This window comes from Rhincodon typus, chromosome 5, assembly GCF_021869965.1.
Source record: "Rhincodon typus isolate 14 chromosome 5, sRhiTyp1.1, whole genome shotgun sequence".
NCBI lineage: Eukaryota > Metazoa > Chordata > Chondrichthyes > Orectolobiformes > Rhincodontidae > Rhincodon > Rhincodon typus.
In genome coordinates, this window is record NC_063336.1 from 87,562,049 (window position 1) to 87,582,498 (window position 20,450).

Genomic DNA, 20,450 nt, shown 5'->3' on the forward strand with positions numbered 1-20,450 from the left:
TGTACTCCCTGAGGGTATTAACTTCCACCACTAATCTACTCTTGATATAACAGAGGATTTTTTGTTCTCACATCTGCTTCCATTTTTTTTCATCATTTTTTCTTTTTTTGACCTGCTTCTCTATAACTTTGCACTCAAACAGTCATCGTTCCTCTACAGGATGTGTAATTATTTTTAGCACACCTATTGATCACTTCCCCACCGATCGAGAGTATTTTTCTTTCCATTCCCCAGCTGCACTTGCTCATTATGTTTCCGAAGAATTCCTTTCATTATCAATCTTATATATATTTTTTTTTTAAATGTACAAACATTATGTTAGCACATTAGATCCCCATTAAATCATTGTCTTCTATTCCCTACTGTTCTCCTGACCTCAGTATATTCAATAAAAATGTAGCTAAGTCAAGGGGTAGAACGTCCAAAGTACCACAGACATCTGTACTATGAACAGAACTATCTGCACAGTAACAACATGCTAATATTAAAATATAGGCAACAAATTTCACACCAGAATTGTATACTCCTGGTTATTACATGTTTATTTCCATGAAAAAGCATTTTGTTTGTATTTTGCCTCATTAGTTAGGCCCAACTCTTCTAGAGGTATGCAATAGGCACAGTAGACAAACTTGCAGCTGTTTCAAATTAAACTATGTTGATTACCTTTCCTGAATTCTCCACATATTAACTTACTAACTGAATCGCATGTAAATCCTAATGTTAATTACAGACAGACATCATTATGGGCTCAAGATGGGGCTGCCTAAGCTACTTATTTGGTTATAGAACATTGCACATAGCCAAAGAAATACTGTACTAAAGAAATGGTGAATGACTGATTATGAAGCTTTTTAGAAGGTTTAAACACTGCAGTAATTTTCTCATCAAAACAGTACAATGTACTGACTGATCAATGCACTATTCTACAGAGCAAAAGCATATATACCTCCATGCAAAATTAACCAATATCCAACTAAGGTAGCTGGAACCTGGTGGAAGTAATGGCTCATTGGTAAATCTAGGCTATATTACACAGCAGCCCTGGCAGAACTCTTATGTAATGTATTAGAAAATTGAAGAAAAAACCTCGAAGCAAGTTGGTTAGAAAATATCAAAGGGCTGAGCAACAGTTCCTTGTCATCACGGTACTTCAAGTTTATCCTTCTTCCCCACAAGCCACTGCACAGCTTCGTTTCAGACCTCACACGTATATCAAAAGGGCTCCAAGCCGTCACAACGTACACAACATTTCTCATTTGCACTAGGGCTTAGCTGTCACTTATAACAGGGAAGTGGATTTGAATGCAGGGCAATGTTCCAACTCACTGCATCACTCAGCCACAGATTGCCCCAGAAAAATAGCATACTTTCAAGAAGGAAAGTTTCATTCACAAAGCAGGATAAATACACCCTCAATTGACAATAAAGGGCTTAAATATTAATTAAATTTAATATTTAATTTAAACAAAATAAGTTACAGCTGTAATGCACAACAATCTAAGGTTCACATCTACCGTTCCTTACATGCTAATTCACTGATTTTTGTCACTTGGAGTAACAAAAATCAAAGTAAAGGTCAGTTAGTTCACGAGACAGAAGTAATTCAGAGGACACAACAGCTGTAGAGCATCAAGGTTAAGGGATAATTAGTCTGACCTACAGGGCTCTTGAGCACAGCAGTAGTGTCCCTACCTCAAGATCAGAAGGCCTGGGTTCATGTCCCACTTGCTCCAGAGGTGTGCAACAACATCTCTGAACAGGTTGATTAGGAAAGATAAGTTAAGAATTTATGAAAAAAGAGCAGATTCAGAGAAAGGTCTGCAGAACTCTGGGGGCTGAGACCAGCCTATGTACACCATGAGTAGTGGCTCTCTTTTGGCGTTCAACAATAAACACTGTTACTTTCCAGTTGGGTTTCCTGAGTCATTAAATAAAAAAACTCTTACCCAAGGGCCCTCTTGTGGTGCAGTGGAAGTGTCCCTACCCCTTGACCAGGAGCCCAGGTTCAAGTCCCACCTGCTCCAGAGGTATGCAATAAAATGGCTGAACAGGTTGTTTAGAAAAATAGGCTAAATAGACCCACTAACTAGAGAAGCGTCAAATTCAAATATTGCACCAGATTGAAGAAACTGCTGATAAATAATAAACATCTTAAAATCAGGTTTGATAGAGGGTGCACATGGCATTGATGCAGGAAAACAAAATGTCAAATGAATTATGTATATGTAAACCACTTCAATGAGCTCAACACAAGATTTTTTTAGTAAACTATACTTGCTTTAAGATTCAGAAATATGAATAATTTTCAAAAGGAATATACTTAGGAGAAAATACCAACTTCAATCTGCCTTCACATATACAAAGTGTCTTTAGAAATGCTGCAGGGCTCAGAATGGCCCTAATCAGATGAGGTAAATTGAAACGACAACCACACAGGTGCAAAAAAAAACCTGATGAACTTGTCTCACAGGAGACAGAAATGGAAAACAAAAAAAAAACTAGCAACAGAAGACCGCCAAAGGCTAACTTGCATTTCACAGTCTAAATTATACATCATACAGAAGATTAAATATCAACAGGAGCCACAGCAGTAAATGCCTCAACAAAACACAGATTATTTTAACAGACACCAAGAGAAACAAATTTTGCTCTTGAAACCAAAAGTCAGGAAAAGATCAAGAGCGTTAAATGTCTTAAGCTTTCAGCAGATGATGAATGTGATCCAAGAGGAACGTTAAAACTATTGTTCTTTTGACGATCTGTACAATCCTGGCATTTTATGTTTTGGATTTAAATTTTTCACCATTCACAATTATTTCACGTCACTTTGCCATTGTTTACTTTGAACACTCATTCTGAAAATTATTTATTTCTATTCTGTTCTAGGATTGAATTAAATCTTCAACTTCAAAGCACGTAAGAAATGTTAAGAGAAAGCAGAGTTATCGTTTCAGGTCCAATGATCCAAAGGGTCACTGGACCCAAAATGTTAATTCTGCTTTCTCTCTTCAGATGCTGAGGAAGCCCAGCAGTTCTGGCAGCAATTTCCATTTTTGTTTCAGATTTCCAGCATCCACAGTTGTTCTGTGAAAAAAAACAAAGAAATGTATTGGTTCACTTCCTCTGCATTATTGGAAGTGACCACAAAGACACCCCATAAAAGTATTTGTGGTAAATTCCAAAACTTCTTCACATCTACATCAGCTACATCTGTCTGTAAGGAAGAAGTACAGAAAGGGCAAATAAATCCAAGGCTTATATGCTAATTATTACCTTATATCCAGAGTGCTAAAGTAAAGACAATCTACTGGCCTCAGTTAGGTTATGAAGTTGAGCTATTTTTTTAAAACTGAAGTACATTAGCATCAAAAATATACTATGTTTACTATGTTGTATCAGCAAGGATAGAAAGTCAGCTTACCTCCATCGCCAGGGCTGCAGTTTGCTGGTCATAGTGATTCAGGAGATTTGGCATAAATGTCATATTGTAAGGCAGATCACGGCACATTCTCAGGGAAATGGGTTCACAGGCAAACATACTGTGGCCACCACCCAGTCCCAAATGCGCAGACAACGCACAAAGTGTCCACAACATCTCTCCGACAGTCACAGCCATGATAGCAATATTCAACACTAAATACTGCTTTACTTGCTGACAGGTGGAAGACAAACAGGTTTGCTGATTGAATGTTTGTGTTTTTTAAATCTCCTTTGTTAGCTTGCTCAAGCCACCATTCACTTGAACACTCTGAAACTTGATCTGACCTCTCTTTCAGTCATGGCTTTCTGGATCTCATCAAAAGCAGTTCTCAGCATTTTTCTCTTTACACAGAAAATAATTTTGCTTCCTTAACAGACCACTAAAATTAGGTTCTGGCATTCAACAGCTTTATTTGGTTGTCCATGTGACAATCGATTAATTGACCACATTCCCACACAATGTCTCCCATTCTGTTCCAGAAGATTCTTCCCCAAATTCCAGGGCATTCTTGTGACCTATAAAGGGAACAGTGAACCGAGCAAGAGAGTTACCAGAGGTGTTTCATGTTCTGCACCGAACAAGAGAGTTACCAGAGGTGTTTCATGTTCTGCTTATATTTAACAATTCCCCTCCCTCTGTAGAATGGCCTACATGCTCTGGTACCCAACACAAGGAACCAACTTCTTTGTGCAAGTATCTTTGATTACATCAGACAGGTTATTTGAAATGGACAGTGCGAAAGCACCAGTCTGCATCTACACTGAACATACCTAAACACATACTTTCAGCAGGAGCTGCTCAATGATAATCAAAATACCAATCACCAATGGCAATGTGGCGGGATAGTGGTACAGCTACTGATCCAGCAATCCAGAATTTTCTAAGAAAACGGGTTTCAATTCCACTATGGCAGATGATGAGACTTGAATTCAATAAAAAAAGACTAAAAAACTAGTCTAATGGTGACCAGGTAATATTGTCGATTATAGTGAACTAGATGGGCTTTTACAAATGTCCTTTAAGGAAAGTAACCTTATCTTGTTTACATGGGACTCCAGATCCACAGTCATGAGGTTAACTATTAACTGCTCCATTGGACAGGCAATAAATGCTGGACTAGCCAGTGACATGCATATCCCACGAACAAATAATAAAGAAGAAAATCATACTGATGAAGATCACTTAAAGCTAACCACACTGCCTCTATTGTAATATGAGGATGAATAAAAACTAAGGATCTAATTAAGTGGCTTAGATTTTTACATAATATTTGAGCTAGAAACACTCCATAATAAAGGCATGAGCAAACAGTGGAATCAAGTTTTTACCAGAAGCCCCAAAATCTCAGTGTTTATTTCAAATAAACATTTTATACACCTGCTTCTGCATTTTCACTTCATTTGATACAGGATTTAAGAAATAAATATCACATTTCCTCTATTTGCAACAATAAAATGGTACACAAAGACAAAAGAACATGCATTAAGCCCAGTGTTCCCACCCTAGAGCCAGGAGAACCCAGGTCCAAGTCCCACCTGGTCCTGAAGAGCTTATTTAAAAATATCTACTCTGAGAAGCTCCTGCACTGCTGTTCTGGGGTTTAAATGAATGACCTCCAACCAGCAGAAATTTCCCCAAAACCCAACGAGTTTAGTTTTGTTAAGGCTCTTGATGCCATACAAGTGAAATGCTACCTTGATGTCAAACAGTATCACTTGACCTATAGAGTCAGCACTTTTGTTCGTGTTTGAACCGAGGCTGTAATGAGGTCAAAATAGCCATGATGTAACCTAAACTGAGTGTCAGTGAGTAGGTTATTCTTTTGCAACAGCTGCTTGTTAACACTGTCAACTACCTCTTCTATCACCTTGGAGATGATTGAGATGAGACTAAGGATGGTTTGAATTCGTCCTGCTTTGTATGTACAGGGCATATCTGGGCAATTATCCATTTTGGCAGTGCTGTAGCTTTTTGGAACAGATTGGTTAGGGCATTGCTAGTACTGGATCACAAGTCCACCATACTGTTGCTGGAACATCGTCAAAGGATGCAGTATCCAGTGCTTTCAGCCATTTCTTCATATCACACAAAATTAATTGCATTGGTTTAAGTCTGGCATCTATAATGTTGGGAACCTCAGCTGGAGACAAAGATGGATCATTCACTTGGCTCTTCTGGCTAAAGAAGAATACAAATACTTCAGCCTTATCTTTTGCACTGATGTCCTGAGTTGAAGACTGGATACAAATGGAGCCTCTTCCTCCTGTTGTTAATTATCCACAACTGTTTATACTGGTTACAGCATGACTGTACAGTTCGACTTTGATCTATTGGTTATGGATAGCTTAGCCTGGCTGTTGCATGCTGCTTCGGTTGTTTGAAATGCAAATTGTCTTACTGTAACTTTATTAAGTTGTCACCTCATTTTTAGATCAGCAAGCTATGTTCCTGGCATGCCTTTCTGCACTCTTTATTGAACCAGGATTGATCTTACAGCATTGATGGTAATAGTAGTGTTGGGGACATACCAGGCATGAGGTTACAGACTGAAGTTGAATACAATTCTGCTCTTGCTGTGATTGATCACCTGCAATGCTTCATGGATGCCCAGTTTTGAGATGCAAGATCTGTTCAAAGTACAGTGGTAGTGCCTTAAAATATGATGATGTCCTTAATGAAGATGGGACTGTGCGGTATAATGTGTACTGGCACAATCTAGCAACTATGTCCTTTAAATTCAGCCAGCTCAGTCAGTTGTGGTGCTACGAAGCTACACTTGGTGACGGTACAGTGAAGTCCTTCATCCAGAGTACATTTTGTGGCCTTGGTTCAGTGCTTCTTCCAAGTGGTGTGCAACATGGACTTGCACTGATTCTTCAGCTGAGGAGGAATGGTAGGTAGTAATCAAAAAGAAATTTCCTTGCACATATTAGACCTGATGCTATGAAAATTCACAGGCTCCACAGTCAGTATCAAAGGCTCCCAGGAGAGCTCCAGTCCGATTGTACCCCAATTGTGAAGCCTCTACTGACAGATCCATCCTACCAGTGAGACAGGGTATACCCAGTGATGGTGATGGCTGGGTCAGGGTTGTATTTGTCATCGGTGTTTCTGATGCCTATGTCAATGCTGGATTCATTTTTTTTTAAAAAAACATTGAGGAACTTGCTAGGACATTTAAGGAAATGTTGTGTAAACCACATTGCTGAGAAGCTGGAGGTTTATACAGGCCAGACCTGGTACGCATAGCAAATTTCCTTCCCTAAAGAAGGAGTGAACAAGACCTGTTTTTACAACAATAGGCAATGGCTACAAATTCACCATTAGACTAGTTTTTTTTAAAAAATAAATTCTATATTTTATACAATTCAAGTTTTACCATCTGCCATGGTGGGATTTGGACTCATGTCTCCAGAATATTACACTGATGGTATGGATTACTAGTCCAGTGACATTACCAGCAAGCCAACTCCTCTCCATTTGTAGTAGCTTTTATTTATCTCTCCCCACCACAACAGTCCCAAGTACCTTGTCTGACACCAGTACACATTTGTAAAATTAGTCAGTTATCTCAAAGCTGCAATTGCTATCTCAATGAAAGATCCTATTTCAGACAGCACAGAGCAACAAAGAAAAGGTAATGCCGTAATATAGGTCACTCTTCGTCGTGGCTAAACTGGTTAAAATGCTGCATCAGACATTACAGGTATCTTAATAAGCTTTCTGGAAGTAGCATCACAGCAGCATCAAGCATACCTGCAGCATTGTGTATGTGAAGTCTTCCTGTAGCATCTGCAAAAGTAAGATTTAGATCATGTTATTCGGTGTGCCATTGGTCACGTTTGAATGAAAACAAACTCACACTACAAAACCAAAGTGTGCAGATGCTGGAAATTTTAAATAGAAACACAAAATGACAGAAGCACACTGCAGGTCTGCCATTATCTACGTACACAGAAACAGGATTAATTTTGCAGTTCTGGTCACAAATGCAGAACAGTCACAATACATTTGGTTTTGTCAGATAATTCAGTTGGCCTGCGCATCACAATTGACTGCAGCTAAGAAATTTGCTGCAATCACTTTCATAACTCTGTGGTGAATAAATATTGATAGCAATTGACACTGCAGCATTGGATATGAATTCAATGATCAGTCATGGTTCAGATGTTACCACTCTTGCCTCTGAAACAAAAGGTTGTGGATTCAATTCCCATTCTAAGTAATTGAACACAAAAGGGGAGGCTGATGTGCTAATGCAGAAGTGAGGAAATGCTGCCTGGTCAGACGGTCATCTTTTGAGTAAGTTGTTAAACAGACACCATCTTTTTTGTCAGTTGGATATGCAAAATCACATTGTACTATCTTTCTCAAGAAGCAGTGGGAGTTCTCCCTTTGATGACCTGGCAAACATTTACTTTTCAATAAAAATCACACAAATAAACAGAGCATCTGGTCATCATCACATTGCATATGGGTGAAGCTTGCTGTATGTAAATCAGCTACCTACTTTCCTACATTATAGTTACTCCATTTCAAATGTACTTCCCTAGCTGTAAAGTGCATGGAACATCTTGAGGTCATGAAAGATGCTACATATAAACATTTCCTTTTCACATAACTAAATAACCAGAAATAAAATTTCAACTGAAACAGTGTTCAGTTATCAGCAGACTCATTTTCCTTGTACAGCACCACAAATCAAAAATGAGACCAAAATGGTTGTTGAAATTAAAAATTACAGCAACAATCTTAGAAGAGCTCAAATTGTCTTTGTACCCTTTGAATTTTGGTTTAAAACCTGCTTGACAGCTTCCCTTAAACACAGATGAACCTGCTTTACAATTTTGGTTATGTTTACAAACAATTATAGAGATACAGTATACGGTCATTCATATAGATCTTTCATTTTCCATGTACAATTCAATGAGCTTACACCCAACTGTTTTAAAGATCTCTCTGCAAGATAAAGAAAAAGGATGCATTTATCAAGGCTAGGAGGCTGGGAACACACGAAGCAAGGGTGGAATACAAGAAAAGTCGAAAGAAACTTTAGCAAGGAGTCAGGAGGGCTAAAAGGGATCATGAAAAGTCATTGGCCAACAAGATTAAGGAAAATCCCAAGGGTAGCCAGGCAGAGGGTTGGCCCACTCAAGAACAGGGAAGGGAACTTATGTGTGAAGCCAGAGGAAATGGGCAAGGTATTAAATGAGTACTTTGCGTCAGTATTCACAATAGAGAAGGACTTGGTGGATGATGAGTCTGGGGAAGGGTGTGTAGATAGCTTGGGCCATGTTGAGATCAAAAGGGAGGAGGGTCTTGGAAAAACATTAAGGTAGACAAGTCCCCAGGGCCTGATGGGATATACTCCAGAATACTGAGAGGGGCAAGGGAGGAAAATTGCTGGGGCCTTGAGGGAAATCTTTGTATCCTCACTGGCTACAGGGGAGGTCCCAGCAGATTGGAGAATAGCCAATGTTGCTTATTTGTTTAAGAAGGGTGCCAAGGATAATCCAGCTAATTTCAGGCCGGTGAGCCTTACGTGAGTGGTAGGGAAATTATTGGAGAGGATTCTTCGAGACAGGATTTACTCCCACTTGGAAATCAGTGGGCCTATTAGTGAGAGGCAACATGGTTTTGTGAAGGAGAGGTCATGTCTCACTAACTTGGTTGAGTTTTTTTGAGGAAGTGCTGAAGATGATCACAGGGGAGGGTAGCGGATGCCGTCTACATGAACTTCAATAAGGCCTTTGACAAGGTCCCTCATGGCAGGCTGATACCGAAGGTAAACTCGCATGGGGTCAGAGGTGAGCTTGCAAGATGGATGAAAAAAATGGCTCGAAGACAGAGGGTAGCAGTGGAAGGGTGCGTTTCTCAATGGAGGGCTGTGACTAGTGGCGTTCCTCAGGAATCACTGTTGGGACCTCTGCTGTTTGTAATACATATAAATGATTTGGAGGAAAATGTAACTCGTCTGATTAGTAAGTTTGCCGATGACACAAAGGTCGGTGGAATTGTGGATACTGATGAGGACCGTCAAAAGATACATCTGGATATAGATCGGTTGGTGACTAGGGTACTGAGATGGCAGATGGAGTTTAATCTGGAAAAATGTGAGGTCATGCATTTTGGAAAGTCCAATCCAGATGGAAAATATACAGTAAATGGCAGAACCATTAAAAGTACTGATAGGCAGAGGGATCTGGCTGTACAGGTACACAGGTCACTGAAAGTGGCAATGCAAGTAGAGGAGGTAGTCAACAAGGCATACGGCATGCTTGCCTTCATCGGCTAGGGCACTGAGTTTAAAAATTGGCAGGTAATGTTGCAGCTTTATAGAACCTTAATTAGGCCGCATTTAGAATATTGTGTTCAATTCTGGCTGCCACACTACCAGAAGGATGTGGTGGCTTTGGAGAGGGTACAGAAGAGATTTACCAGGATGTTGCCTGGTATGGAGGGCATTAGCTATCAGGAGAGGTTGGAGAAACTTGGGTTGTTCTCACTGGATCGACGGAGGTTGAGGGGTGACCTGATACAGGTCTACAAGATTACGAAGGGTGTGGACAGTCAGTAGCTTTTTCCCAGGGTAGAAGAATCCGTTACCAGGGGCCATAGGTTTAAGGTGCGAGGGGCAAGGTTTAAAGGTGATGTACAAGGCAAGTTTTTTTTACGCCAAGGGTGGTGGGTGCCTGGAACTCACTGCCGGGGGAGGAAGTGGAAGTAGATACTATAGTGACTTTTAAAGGGCGTCTTGACAAATACATGAATAATGGGAATAGAGGAATACGGTCCCCAGAAGGGTAGGGGGTTTTAGTTGTGACGGACAGCATGTTGGTGCAGGCTTGGAGGGCTGAAGGGCCTGTTCCTATGCTGTAATCTTCTTTGCTCTTTGTTCTATACATGTTTCATAAACTGAGTTGCAGGCACCTTATTATCTGGCCATTTGAAAGTCATTCTTTGGCAGTGGAGTGATTAGAAATAACCAATAACTTAAAAAGTATAAGAAAAAACAACTGCACTCTAATCTGAAAACTAAACTGCAGCAAGATAGTGTGCATTTCCTTCTCCCTCTCCAACCTGCGACGGACTAAGATCCAATTCACGAGGTTTAGAGATTCCACTTCTGGCAATTGAGTAAATAATAATCTTCCATTTTAAATAGAGTAAGTCAACTTTGTAAGATTAATACAGTGAAACATGTCACAATGTTTCAAAAATAAAATAAGGTGGATAAACGATACATGAAAATGTCAAGATGAGTATGGAACTGAGTATTCTAAAATCAATATACTGGGGTACAGGCAGCAAACAGAACCCGCTGACCCTGGGTTGATAGCTGAATGAGGTTTATATGGAATAGAATGCAACTGGACAGTATTGCACAAGTTGGAGCTCATGTATAATTCTTGTAAAAAATAGTGGATAATTTTAGATGGCAAAAGTGCAAGCAACGATTTCATCAGTGAGGGTGTGGATGACATAGGAAATCTATCAGGGATAATACTTGCCAGTTTCAGTAATGTCCTTGATGTGCATGACTAAGATTCATGACAAAGAGTTGCACAGACTCTTGATGAGAGGGAATGTGTGATCATTCTAAGGAGAAGAGTTATCCCTGGTGTCCTGGCCAATATTTACTTATCAATTATCACAAAAACATACCTGATCATTAACATGTTGCTGCTTATAGGAGTTGGTCATGTGCAAAAAGACCTGCACATTTCACAAAATTATGGTGATTACACTTCAAAAGCACTCCGTTAGTTGCAAAGCAGTTTGAGACATCTAAGGTCAATGACACTGTAAGTGCTAAGTTCTTTTGTACATCTACCAATGGTACTAATATAAAAGTACAAAATATTACAAATATAATTGATAAAGGGGATATACCTTTGACGAGGATCCCCACTGGAGTTTGGTTAGCAAAATTAAAACATACATGATAGGAAGTAACGTATGACATGGCTTAAGGATTGGCTCACAGGCATTAAATAGAGTATAGGAATGTACAGGTCATTTACTTGTGTGACTATTGGGGGTACCGTGAGGATCAGTACTTGGACCCAGCTGTTCACAATACATACCAATGATTTGGATGTAGGGACCAAGTGTTAATATCCCCTGTTCACGGATGAAACAAAACTAGGTGGAAATGTTTGCTGTGAGGAAGATGTAAAGTAGCTGAAAAGGATTTGGACAGGTTTGGTCAGTGGAATGACTATCCTTGATTACTCCACGTCTTTCTAAGTGACTGTTTATACTGTGTCTCAAAATTAATTTCAATATTTTTCCCACTACCAAAGTTAAATGACTGGGCTGTAACTATTTGGACGATGCTTCATTCCATTTTTGAGATGCAACATTAACATTCCCTCAATCTTCCAGCACATTTGAATGAGTAGGATTGGAAAATGGTCAGAGCATTGCTATTCCTCCCTGATTTCTTCCAATACTTGGGGATATAGTTCATCCGGCTCCAGTAATCTACCACTTTGAGGGATTCTATTCCCTTATATACTTTCTCTCTCCCACGTTTATCACAACCAACATTTCACCCACCTCCTTAATTACAATGTTTGCATCGACCACTCCTTTCTTGCAGACAGACTCAAACTATTCATTAAAAGCCATACCTACATCAATACATCTACATACAGATTACCTTTTGGAACTTTTATGAACTGTACACTTTATTTAGTTATCCTCTTACTCTTAATGTATTCATGAGACATCTTTGTGTTCTTCTTGATTTTACTTGCCAATACTCTGACGAACAGTACTTGCTTTTTATTTCCATTTCACCCCTGCAATTTTTGACTTTTCTTTGGAACACAGAAGTCATATTGGATTTGAAACATTAACTCGTTTCCCTTTTAACATATATGATCAGACCTGCTGTTTTTCTCCAGCACTTCCTGTTGCTATTTTAGAACAGAGTTTAAGTTCTATCTCAGCTTTAACATTGTTCTATCTTAATGTTAGTTATGGAAAACAGCAAATTGAATTAGGATCATTACCACCAAAATGGTCTTCCACTGCCACTCATTCCACCTGCCCAGCTTCATTTTAAAATTAAGTCCAGAAGCACAACCTCGTTTGTTGGACTTGCTATACACCAGCTCAAAGGTTCTCCTGAATGCACTTCGAGAATTTTGTACTCTCACTCTTTTTACATTAAAACTATCCAAGTTAACACTAGGGTAGTTAAAAATTCCTTACCATTACCGCTTTCTTCTTTTTACACCCAAGAAATCTGTCTACATTTTCCCCTCTATCTCCCCTTGACTGCTTAGGGGTCTATAGTAACAGCTCCCTTTTTTTTATTCTTTGGTTCAATCCATTTGGCCTTATTTGAAGATCTCTATAGTATATCATCTCTGCTCAATCTGTAGTTGTTTCTTCGATTAAAAGCATCAGCAATCCCCTTCTCTTTTAATTCCCTGCTCTATTACATCTGAAAACCATGAAGCCAGGTATGCTGTGCTCCCATTCCTATTTCTGTTTGAATCATGTTTCTGTAATAATTAAGATATCACACTGCCTTGCTACTATCTATGCCATCACCTCTCCTGCTTTATTTGTTAGACTCCTTACATTGAACCATACATCTTTGAGGGCTGCCAAATCTTTTGTTTTTCTAACCTTCATGTCCTCTGCCTTACAGATTCAATCAATAAGTTTCTACCTTCCATTTCCAATTCTGCTCCATCAAAATTCAAATCACAATTGCCTCCACTACCAAACTAGTCTACATTCTGCCCAACCATATCAACAAATCTCCTACAGGGACAGCTGTCCAAGTCCAGTTGAGGTGCAATCTATCATACTTGTATAGGTCCCACCGCTCAGGGATCAAAAGCCCTCACTCCTATCAACCACATCAACCATTCATCTGCTCCCCGGTCTAGGCTCACTAGTGGGTGGTATTGAGAGTAATATAAAAATTACTACCTCCAATGTCCTGCTTTCGAAATACTTTCCCAACTCTTCACCTCTGCCCACAGGAGCTGACCTATTTTTCTACCCCTATTGTTGATAACAACACAGACCACAACCTCTGGCTTTTCATCTCCCATCTGAAGGTTCTGTAGCCACTCTGCAATAGCAGAAACACCTGTCTGTCCCCACAGACACAGAACCACCTATCACTACTGCCATTCATTCTGTGTTCACTTAACTAATTTCTTCAACCCACTGGCCTCTGCTTAATCAATAGCAAGATCTATATGCAAACTGAGGGACTGGTGTACAAAAAAGACTGACAGAACAAATATATTACCATGACATTTGCAGTTACAGGCACAGCATCACTTGCTAAGTGTTTCCAGGGTTTTCTGTCTGTATTCCAGATTCCCAACATCTGCAACATCCATTTTTTTATTGTCTCACAGCTCCCTGCGCTTCAAAAATTTCTAATATTATTTTAAATGCACTTAAAAGTAAAACGTAGAGATAAGAAGATTTCTTTTTAAGAAAGGAAATTAAATACAAAAGAAACATTGGAAAATAATAATCTTGCTGATTAATAAAATAAATCTAGGTAACATCCAGCTCGGGGATACACAATGAATGAAGCCCGGAATGCGAGCTGGATAGAAACGGAGCAGGTCGAAGCTTTGCTCACCGCAAGCTCAGCAAGAGAGGATGCGCAGACATGTACACAAAGTAACAAAGATTAAAAGCCATCACAGCAGGGATACACAGCCATTCAAGACATAAGAGAGAAAGCCCGGGGACTGAGCATATTTAAGCAGAAGCCGGTTGGAACTGGGTGTTATTCTGGTGGTGGTGGGTGTGGGCCCGAGCCCCCGGTTGGGGTGGAGGGGGTGAGTGGTGAAGAGAGAGTGACTCCCACTCCAAGGGGGACGGGAGAAAGGCGGCGCTGTCCAACCTACTACCCCCGTAGGATCCAGCGCCCCGCCGCAATCTCACAGCCGTCGCGTATATCGGCCTTATCATTGCCCGATCTGCATCATCAAACGAACCCTCACCTCTCACCAGTCACCGCCAACCGATCTCCATCCCGACCGTTCGGCGGCAGCACCACGCCTCCGACACGAGGCCTGATTGGCTGCCGGGAGGCGACGAATAGTGAGCGACGATGCTCATTGCCCCGGCAACGCGTACCACCACCTCTGGCCCCGTGACACTCAAGGAGCGACTGTATTGGCCAGGCGGCCAATGGCGGCGGTGAAGACGGCGTGGGAGGCTGTTGCCATAGAAACCGAGTGAGGCCAAACCGGAGATGGCGCCTGTCGCTGAGAGGAGGTGAGAAAAAGGCAGCAACATTGTGGCCTGAAGTAATCCGAGGTCCAGCTTAGTGCCGGCGAATAATGGAGTAGCAATTATGCACCCAAACTGGTATCCCAAAGTGTGGATCTGACCCCGTTGATTTCGAGCCGGTATAGAGGTGTGGGGTGGTAAGGGGAGAGTTGTTATCTATAAAATTGTTGCGGGCTCCTTTTCCTTTATTGTGCTGACTATTGTCTGCACCCAACCGCGCCTAGATACTCTAAGGTGTTCGATGGCTAGAGTGTCCCGTCTCCCCGACTTTCAGAAGGTCACTACTGCCTTTTGGATGGGTTTGAAACAGCCTCTCTTTTCATTCTTTAGTGGGATGTGGGCGTCCTGGTTCAGCATTTGTTACCCACTCCTAACAGACCAAGAACTGAGTAGCTTGCTCAGCCATTTCAGAGAAGTTAATAGTCATCCACATTGCTGTGGATATGGAGTCACATGTCTGTCAGACCAGGTTAGATGGTCAGATTCAGTTTTTATTATGACTATCAGTGACAGTTTTTTAAAAAAATATTATTATTGAGACTAGCTTTCAGTTCCAAATTTCATTTGATTTTCATCTCTCACCAGCTGAGAAATTTGAATACAGCCTCAGAGCATTGGTCTGAGCCTCAGGGATTCTAGTCAAGTAGGTGGATGGAGGGAATGTTAAAGATGCTGGATGGGGTGTCAGTCAAACAGGATGCTATGTACTGAATGGTATTGATCTTATTGGATGTTGTTGGAGGGGCATCCATCCAGGCAAGTGGAGAATATTCCAACACACTCCTGACTACTGCCTTGTAGATGGTGGACAGGCATTGGGGAGACAGGAGGTGAGTTACTCACCACAGAATTCCTAGCCTTTGACTTACTCTCGTAGCCACAATTTTTATATGGCTGATGCAGTTCAGGTTTGGTCAATGGTAACCCAAAATATTGACAGAAGGAGATTCAATCATAGTATTGCCATTGTATGTAAAGGAGCTATGGAGCTAAGGATTGATAAGTCTCCTGGCCCTGATGGAATGCATCCCAGGGTACTAAAAGAGATGGCGGGAGAAATAGCAGGTGCACTGGCGGTAATTTTCCAAAATTCGCTGGACTCTGGGGCAGTCCCAGCAGATTGGAAAACAGCAAATGTGACGCCACTGTTTAAAAAGGGAAGTAGACAAAAGATGGGGAATTATAGACCGGTTAGCTTAACCTCTGTAGTGGGGAAGATGCTTGAGTCTATTATCAAGGAAGAAATAGCAAGGCATCTTGATAGAAATTGTCCCGTTGGGCAGACGCAGCATGGGTTCATGAAGGGCTGGTCATGCTTGACAAATCTTTTGGAATTCTATGAAGACATTACGAGCAAGGTGGACAATGGGGACCCAGTGGATGTGGTGTACCTAGATTTCCAAAAGGTCTTCGAAAAGGTGCCGCACAAGAGGCTACTGCATAAGATAAGGATGCATGGCATTAAGGGTAAAGTATTAGCATGGATAGAGGATTGGTTGACTAACAGGAAGCAAAGAGTGGGGATAAATGAGTGCTATTCTAGCTGGCAGTCAGTGACTAGTGGTGTGCCTCTGGGATCGGTGTTGGGATCGCAATTATTTACAATTTATATAGATGATTTGGAGTTGGGGACCACGTGTAGGGTGTCAAAGTTTGCAGATGACACTAAGATAAGTGGCAGAGCAAAGTGTGCGGAGGACTGTGAAACTTTGCAGAGGAACATAGATACATTGAGTGAGTGGGCAAAGATCTGGCAGATGGAATACAATGTAAATAAATGTGAAGTCATACATTTTGGTAGCAGTAATAGTAAAAAGAATTATTACTTGAATGGTAAAAAGTTGCAGCATGCTGCTGTGCAGAGGAACCTGGGTGTCCTTGTGCATGAATCACAGAAGGTAGGTCTGCAGGTACAACAAGTAATTAGGAAGGCAAATGGAATTTTGTCCTTCATTGCTAAAGGAATTGCGATTAAAAGCAGAGAGGTTATGTTGCAGCTGTACAAGGTGCTGGTGAGGCCATACCTGGAGTACTGTGTGCAGTTTTGGTCTCCTTACTTGAGAAAGGATGTACGGGCACTGGAGGGGGTGCAAAGGAGGTTCACTAGGTTGATTCCGGAGTTGAGGGGGTTGGCTTATGAGGAGACTGAGTAGATTGGGATTATATTCATTGGAATTCAGAAGATTGAAGGGGGATCTTATAGAAACATATAAAATTATGAAGGGAATAGATAAGATAGAAGTAGAGAGGATGTTTCCACTGGCAGGTGAAGCTAAGACAAGAGGGCATAGCCTCAAGATTAAAGGGAGCAGATTTAGGACTGAATTGAGAAGGAACTTCTTCACCCAGAGGGTTGTTAATCTATGGAATTCCCTGCCCAGTGAAGTAGTTGACGCTACTTCAGTAAACGTTTTTAAAGATAAGGTAGATATTTTTTTTGAACAATAAAGGAATTAAGGGATACGGTGAGAACGCGGGTAAGTGGATCTGAGTCCACGAAAAGATCAGCCATGATCTTATTGAATGGCGGAGCAGGCTCAAAGGGCCGGACGGCCTACTCCTGCTCCTAGTTCTTATGTTCTAGAGTCGCCCCTGCTGGAGACGGTTGCCTGGCACTTGTACAGCACAAATGTCACTTGCTTGTTATCAGCACAAACTTGAATTTTATCCAGGCCTTGCTGCTGTCGGACTCCATTAGTATCTGAGGAATTGCAAATACTGCTGAACATTGTACAATCAATAACAAACATCCCCACTTCTGACTATATGCTGGTGGGAAGATCAATGATGAAGCAGCTGAAGATGGTTGGATTTAGGACACTACCCTGAGCTCTTGTGACACAGTGGTGTCACAAGAGTTAGGAGTGCCTCAGCTCAAGTCCTAGTTCAAATGTGTGTCATCACATATTTGAACAAATTGAATAGAAGTATCTATCCTGAAGAACTTCTGCAGGGATGACCTGGAACAGACATGACTAACCTCCAGCAACCACAACCATCTGGTAAATTAGGCCAATTGACACACAGTTGCCTGAGTCATAATCATTGGCTGTTGGTTAGATGATGACATGGTTTAGGCATTGTTGTTTTGCCTTTTACATTCCAGTTGAATTGAGTGACTCTGCACCAGGAAGAAGAACAATTACCAACAGTTGATTCCAAAATGGCATTTGCACCATCCAAGATCATGAATGGGCCTAAAATGCAGACTAAGATGAGCACGTGGACACCCCTGAACCACCAGCCCACTAATGACAAGGCAAGGGAATGTGACTTTATATTACCACGGAGAAATGTTTTTTTAATAACCGTATTAAATAGGCTGTAGGGTACATTTTTTGTTCCATGTCTATTCTGTGAGTTGGCTTATTATGATGGCAGTAACTGGCAGTAGATAGGAGGTGATCAGACAAATTATTCTTATTTAATTCTCATGTAACACGGGAAGGTGCTGCCAGGAAAGAATGATAGTTTTCTATTATATTCTTTCTAACTAACCTGATTGACATACAACTTCATCCAAATGTATTAAATGGAAAAGGTTTTGTTAAGCACATTTTGACTTAAATTCTCTTCTAAGCATGAGCAGTATTTAAAATTGAATTTAAGAGAAAGCATTCCTTAATTCTCTCACTGTCAGTTGTTACACATAAGATTTCGTTTGCTTTATACAAAATTAAAACAGAGGATTGTAATGATCTAGGTACAGATCCATGACAATGTAAACCTTAAGCCCTAATGCTTGGCTGATGAATCAAAACAGATGTTCCTTCTGTTACTCATAATAAGCAAAGTACATACCATTCTCAACCAGCCATTCTTGCAAGACCCAAAAGAAAAGTTGGCTGTTAGATGTGGTTCTGCTTCTAGGTAACACTTGCTGAACAATCCTGAATGTGTGAATTGTTACCAGGTTGATAACTTCTTAGGACAAATGATGAGTAATTCGCTGAAGCAGTGATTGGTGTGAGATGGTGGTGGTGGGTATGGAGGAGTGATGCCAGTGGTGGTGAAATGGAAGGGGTAATGCTGATGAGGCCAAATGTGTTGGTGTGGGATCTCTGACATCCTCGAACCTGCCCAGGACCCCCAAAATGGTAATGATAAATGCCCACCTCCTTCCCCCTCCCATCTTCCCAGACATTTCTTCCCTACTCAGGTATGCCCAGGTGTGACTAGACCTCCACTCTCTCTTGGGTTTTCTTGAACTCTTATCACTTTCCCCTCAGGTGCAGGGACTATCCTCTGCCACAAAAAAACAAAGGAATTTGTACAAGCCTTGCACCTTGTTAGGAAGCCTATAGATCTCTATTGTCTTCTCCATGGCACTACTTGAATCAATGAGAATCAACTTCTGACCAATCAGCATCATACCTTCCAGTAGCATAAATTACTGTGACGGTTTTAAATTTGGCATTCTTGCATTTGTCCAATAAAGTGCTGGGGGAAAAGCTTTGCAGATTGTCTCATTTCAGCAATGTTCAGTTTCCATATTACTAAGCAACTGAATGTAATTTTACAGTTATTGCCTGAACTGTTGCTCAGTTTATGAGGTACATTTCCTAATGCATTCATACTGCGTCTAATAATTTGAGGACAAACTCCTTGTATCTTTAATGGCACTGACTACTAATATTCATTTTGCTAACCAGGTTGCCTTGGTTGGTCCTTCAACAATTCCTGATGCTCATGTGGCCACAAATGATGGTTTCCTCTTTCTTAAAGAAGATGGCTATTTACAGTCTGGTATATCAGATGTGGTTAAAATTAGAAGTAGCTTTATTGTCAGACATACTCACATGAGTACAGTGAAAAGTTTATAAGTCGCCACTTACAGTGCCATCATAGGTGCAAAGGTACCTAGCTGCCGTTTCTTAAGTACAAATTCTTAGGAAAATATTAGAAAAGTATAGAAATAAAAAGTCCAGCATTACAGAATTTTGCGCCATCTTAGGTACAAAAGTACAAAACCAAAGGAATAATTTAGATAAATAAAGAAATAAAATGTTCAGAATGACAGTCTTTCCAGCCCAGTTCGCACCGGCACCTAGCGTCCAGACCTTGCTGAAGCCAGGATGTCCGTGTTGAGACCGAGAGTCCGCACTGGCTTCACCTCGAAGCCGGGAGCATACGCTGACTTTACCTCGAGGCTGGGAGTCCGCGCTGAAGCCACGAGTCCACACTGAGGCTGGAACTCTGTACTGGCTTCACCTTGAGGCACTTGAGGCTGGAGATCTGTGCTGGCTTTACCTCAAGTCTGGGAGTCTGCTCTGTGGCCGGGAGTTTGCGATGACTTTTGTCAAAGCTGAAGAACAGGAATTAGGTAAGAAGAAAGAAGGAAAGAAAGCTCAAAAAGAGAAAAAAAAAAGAAATGAAATGAACAGAGCGGAAAAGCTCGAGCTAAGAAGTCATACTCCACCGCCATCTTGGATTTGGAATTGTATTCCTGTGCTTAAAAAAAAAACTTACAGGCTTTGTTGGGTCTGCATTAGATATCTCCACAAAGGTTTTTTTTTAATTCTTATATATTTTTTTTCCTTCCACCAGGTCTTTGAAGAGAGAGGAGAGTTACTTGGGAAATGGGTAAGAAGTTCATTTGTTGGTTTGTAGATTAAAAAGTTTTAACTTGAATCAAAACTTGATTAACAGGTCCTTTGGCAGCTCAGAAAATTTATCAATT

General features: G+C 40.8%; 2 protein-coding genes across 4 annotated transcripts in view; one reads left to right on the forward strand and one right to left on the reverse strand.

Annotated features, from left to right (window-relative positions):
* LOC109911137 (frizzled-3) overlaps nucleotides 1-14,553 on the reverse strand; it is a 96,960-nt gene extending 82,407 nt beyond the window's left edge. For both annotated transcript variants that reach the window (XM_048597310.1, XM_020510398.2), the window contains exons 1-3: nucleotides 14,479-14,553; nucleotides 7,241-7,276; nucleotides 3,425-3,999 (exon numbers count right to left, since the gene is read on the reverse strand). In XM_048597310.1, coding sequence (XP_048453267.1) covers nucleotides 3,425-3,619 — 195 coding nt within the window. In that variant the 5' untranslated portion in view covers nucleotides 3,620-3,999; nucleotides 7,241-7,276; nucleotides 14,479-14,553. The remainder of the gene's footprint in view (nucleotides 1-3,424; nucleotides 4,000-7,240; nucleotides 7,277-14,478) is intronic.
* Nucleotides 14,554-14,663: 110 nt separating this feature from the next.
* Nucleotides 14,664-20,450, forward strand: part of fbxo16 (F-box protein 16) — a 50,279-nt gene continuing 44,492 nt past the window's right edge. For both annotated transcript variants that reach the window (XM_048597261.1, XM_048597262.1), the window contains exons 1-3: nucleotides 14,664-14,755; nucleotides 17,877-18,029; nucleotides 20,318-20,353. In XM_048597261.1, coding sequence (XP_048453218.1) covers nucleotides 17,934-18,029; nucleotides 20,318-20,353 — 132 coding nt within the window. In that variant the 5' untranslated portion in view covers nucleotides 14,664-14,755; nucleotides 17,877-17,933. The remainder of the gene's footprint in view (nucleotides 14,756-17,876; nucleotides 18,030-20,317; nucleotides 20,354-20,450) is intronic.